Source organism: Gymnoscopelus braueri (assembly GCF_963280865.1).
Source record: "Gymnoscopelus braueri genome assembly, chromosome: 20".
NCBI lineage: Eukaryota > Metazoa > Chordata > Actinopteri > Myctophiformes > Myctophidae > Gymnoscopelus > Gymnoscopelus braueri.
The window spans coordinates 37,216,476-37,218,975 of NC_137622.1; the positions used below are offsets into that span (position 1 = coordinate 37,216,476).

Consider the following 2,500-nt stretch of genomic DNA (forward strand, 5'->3'; position numbering starts at 1 on the left):
CACCTCTCACCGGTGGACTCTACCAATAGGCCCTCCCGTGCAGGGTTGCCAGATCTGCTTACTATAATTTCCCCGCAAGATTGTATTTGTGTGAGCTTGTAGATCTGCTATTTTCAAATGGCTGATGTATATGTTTAAAGTGCTCATGTGGCCCATAGTCGCTTCTTTTGGGCTGGTTTTCCTAGACCTGGTAGCTTGTTTCTCTCACAGAATCTGGCAACACTGCTCCCGCGAACAGCTACCAGAAGAGAGGCAATGGACCCGGCGGCCTTCCAGCGGTATGTCCGTCCGCTGTAGGAATAGCAATGGATGGACTTCCAGGCCCATGAGAACAACTACAGAGAGCGCTTTAACACCATGCAGCAGTGTGCAAGACTAAGAACTTTGTTTCTTCTGCTGATCCAGCCTAGGACACACCCACGGACTGGTTGTTGGATGGTTTTGAACAACTTGGGATGCCCAAAGACGAGGCAGAAAGGCTGGCAAAGTGTTGTGCTGTCTCTGCTGCCATATGGGGCGGAGCCGCTGCTACTTGGAGTGCTGAGTGACATGCGAGTTGTAGCATAAGGTATCCTAGCCCCTACGGAACCTCTCCCTCCGCTAAGTAGCTCCGAGATGAGGTTCCTCGTCGGTTCCTGCGGTTTGCGGTCGACATTGTCGCACATTTTCCACTTTACCTGTTTCTTACCCCTTTCTGCACATCGTATCCAAAAAGCAAAGCATTTGCGCCACTCTCTCAGATGTTTTAAGTTCTAGCGGAACATAACAGCTTCCAACGAGTTGAAGAAAGTATTTAATTTGCCTCAGTTTTCATCCGGTTCCATAATATTTTGCATTAGAAGATGCAATTCAACATTTGACCAGTAGGGTAATCAGTAATGTTATCTCTACGGGCGCAACTCTTGCGCAATGTCTTAAAAACATGTAACCGGATGAAAACCGAGGCAAATTAAATACTTTCTTCAACTCGTTGGAAGCTGTTATGTTCCGCTAGAACTTAAAACAGCTGAGAGAGTGGCGCAAATGCTTTGCTTTTTGGATACGATGTGCAGAAAGGGGTAAGAAACATGTAAAGTGGAAAATGTGCGACAATGTCGACCGCAAACGGCAGGAACCGACGAGGGACCTCATCTCGGAGCTACTTAGCGGAGGGAGAGGTTCCGTAGGGGCTAAAGGTATCCATGAGTTTGTGAATGCACCTAAAATATTTGTGTCCCTGTATGCTTTCCCTGTGTGTGGACATAAATACAGTGTGTGTGTGTGTGTGTGTGTGTGTGTGTGTGTGTGTGTGTGTGTGTGTGTGTGTGTGTGTGTGTGTGTGTGTGTGTGTGTGTGTGTGTGTGTGTGTGTGTGTGTGTGTGTGCGTGTGTGTGTGTCTCTACCCTCTGTGGGCTGATGCACAGCGGCTGCACCAGGCTGGAGTGTCTCTGCGCGACGAAGGAGGAGGCGGCGGAGGAGGAGGAGCCAGAGGAGATGGCGGCGGAGGAGATCTCCCGGTGCGAGGAGGAGGAGGAGGAGGAGATGGTCAGGGACATGGTGCTGGTCTTCTTCTGTGTGCTCTGGAGGCTGAAAACACACACACACAGAGACACGCACGCGCACACACACACACACACACACACACACGCACACACACACACACACACACACACACACACACACACACACACACACACACACACACACACACACACACACACACACAGTTTGACATTTGCGCAAGTTTTTTAATATATATTTTTAAAGCGAACTTTTGTAACTCAAATCTTTGCTTCTGGGGGTCCCTGGAACAACATATTTTGTCCGCGGCCAAATACATATCATTTTGGGGGTCCTTGACATGAATAAGTTTGAGAACCACTGATATAGCAACATAGGTTTTTTCAAAAAAGTGTTTTTAGGATTTAGAAGACATTTTGTAGAATCTTAATGGGTGAAGTCATTTTGCTGGGGACCCCCTCTGTGTGTGTGTGTGTGTGTGTGTGTGTGTGTGTGTGTGTGTGTGCGTGTGCGTGTGCGTGTGCGTGTGCGTGTGCGTGTGCGTGTGCGTGTGCGTGTGCGTGATCATGCAGCCTTGTCACTACTTTTGGGCTTGTTTTCGCAAGCTGCTGCTTGTTTCTCTTGCAAAACCTGCCAGGTTGGGAGGCTAACTGGTGAATTTCTGATTACCAGGCAGACGGCCTCTCTACCCAGGTAGCTGCACCTGCCTACCCCAAACAGCTCTACCAGGAGTGGGGTTCAAACCAGTGTTGATTTTGACAGCACATTTTGATTCAGTTTTAGTCATAGTCTTTTTAATCAAATTCCATTTAGTTTTAGTCATATTTTAGTCATCTGAAATGTTTTACTGTTAGTCTAGTTTTAGTCGACTAAATATCATAAGATTATAGTCGACTAAATCTACAGTTGATTTAGTCGACTAAAATGCATTTTGGCGGTGCCTTGATCGCAGCGCGACGCGTTGTGAGCTTGTAGATCTGCTATTTTCAGAGCGCCATAC

General features: G+C 47.6%; 1 protein-coding gene across 4 annotated transcripts in view; it reads right to left on the reverse strand.

Moving 5' to 3' along the window:
* Nucleotides 1–2,500, reverse strand: part of myot (myotilin) — a 79,723-nt gene that overhangs the window by 56,124 nt on the left and 21,099 nt on the right. For 3 of the 4 annotated variants that reach the window (XM_080416436.1, XM_080416435.1, XM_080416434.1), the window contains exon 3: nt 1,383–1,566. In XM_080416436.1, coding sequence (XP_080272562.1) covers nt 1,383–1,566 — 184 coding nt within the window. The remainder of the gene's footprint in view (nt 1–1,382; nt 1,567–2,500) is intronic. The other variant, XM_080416437.1, reaches the window with a different exon arrangement.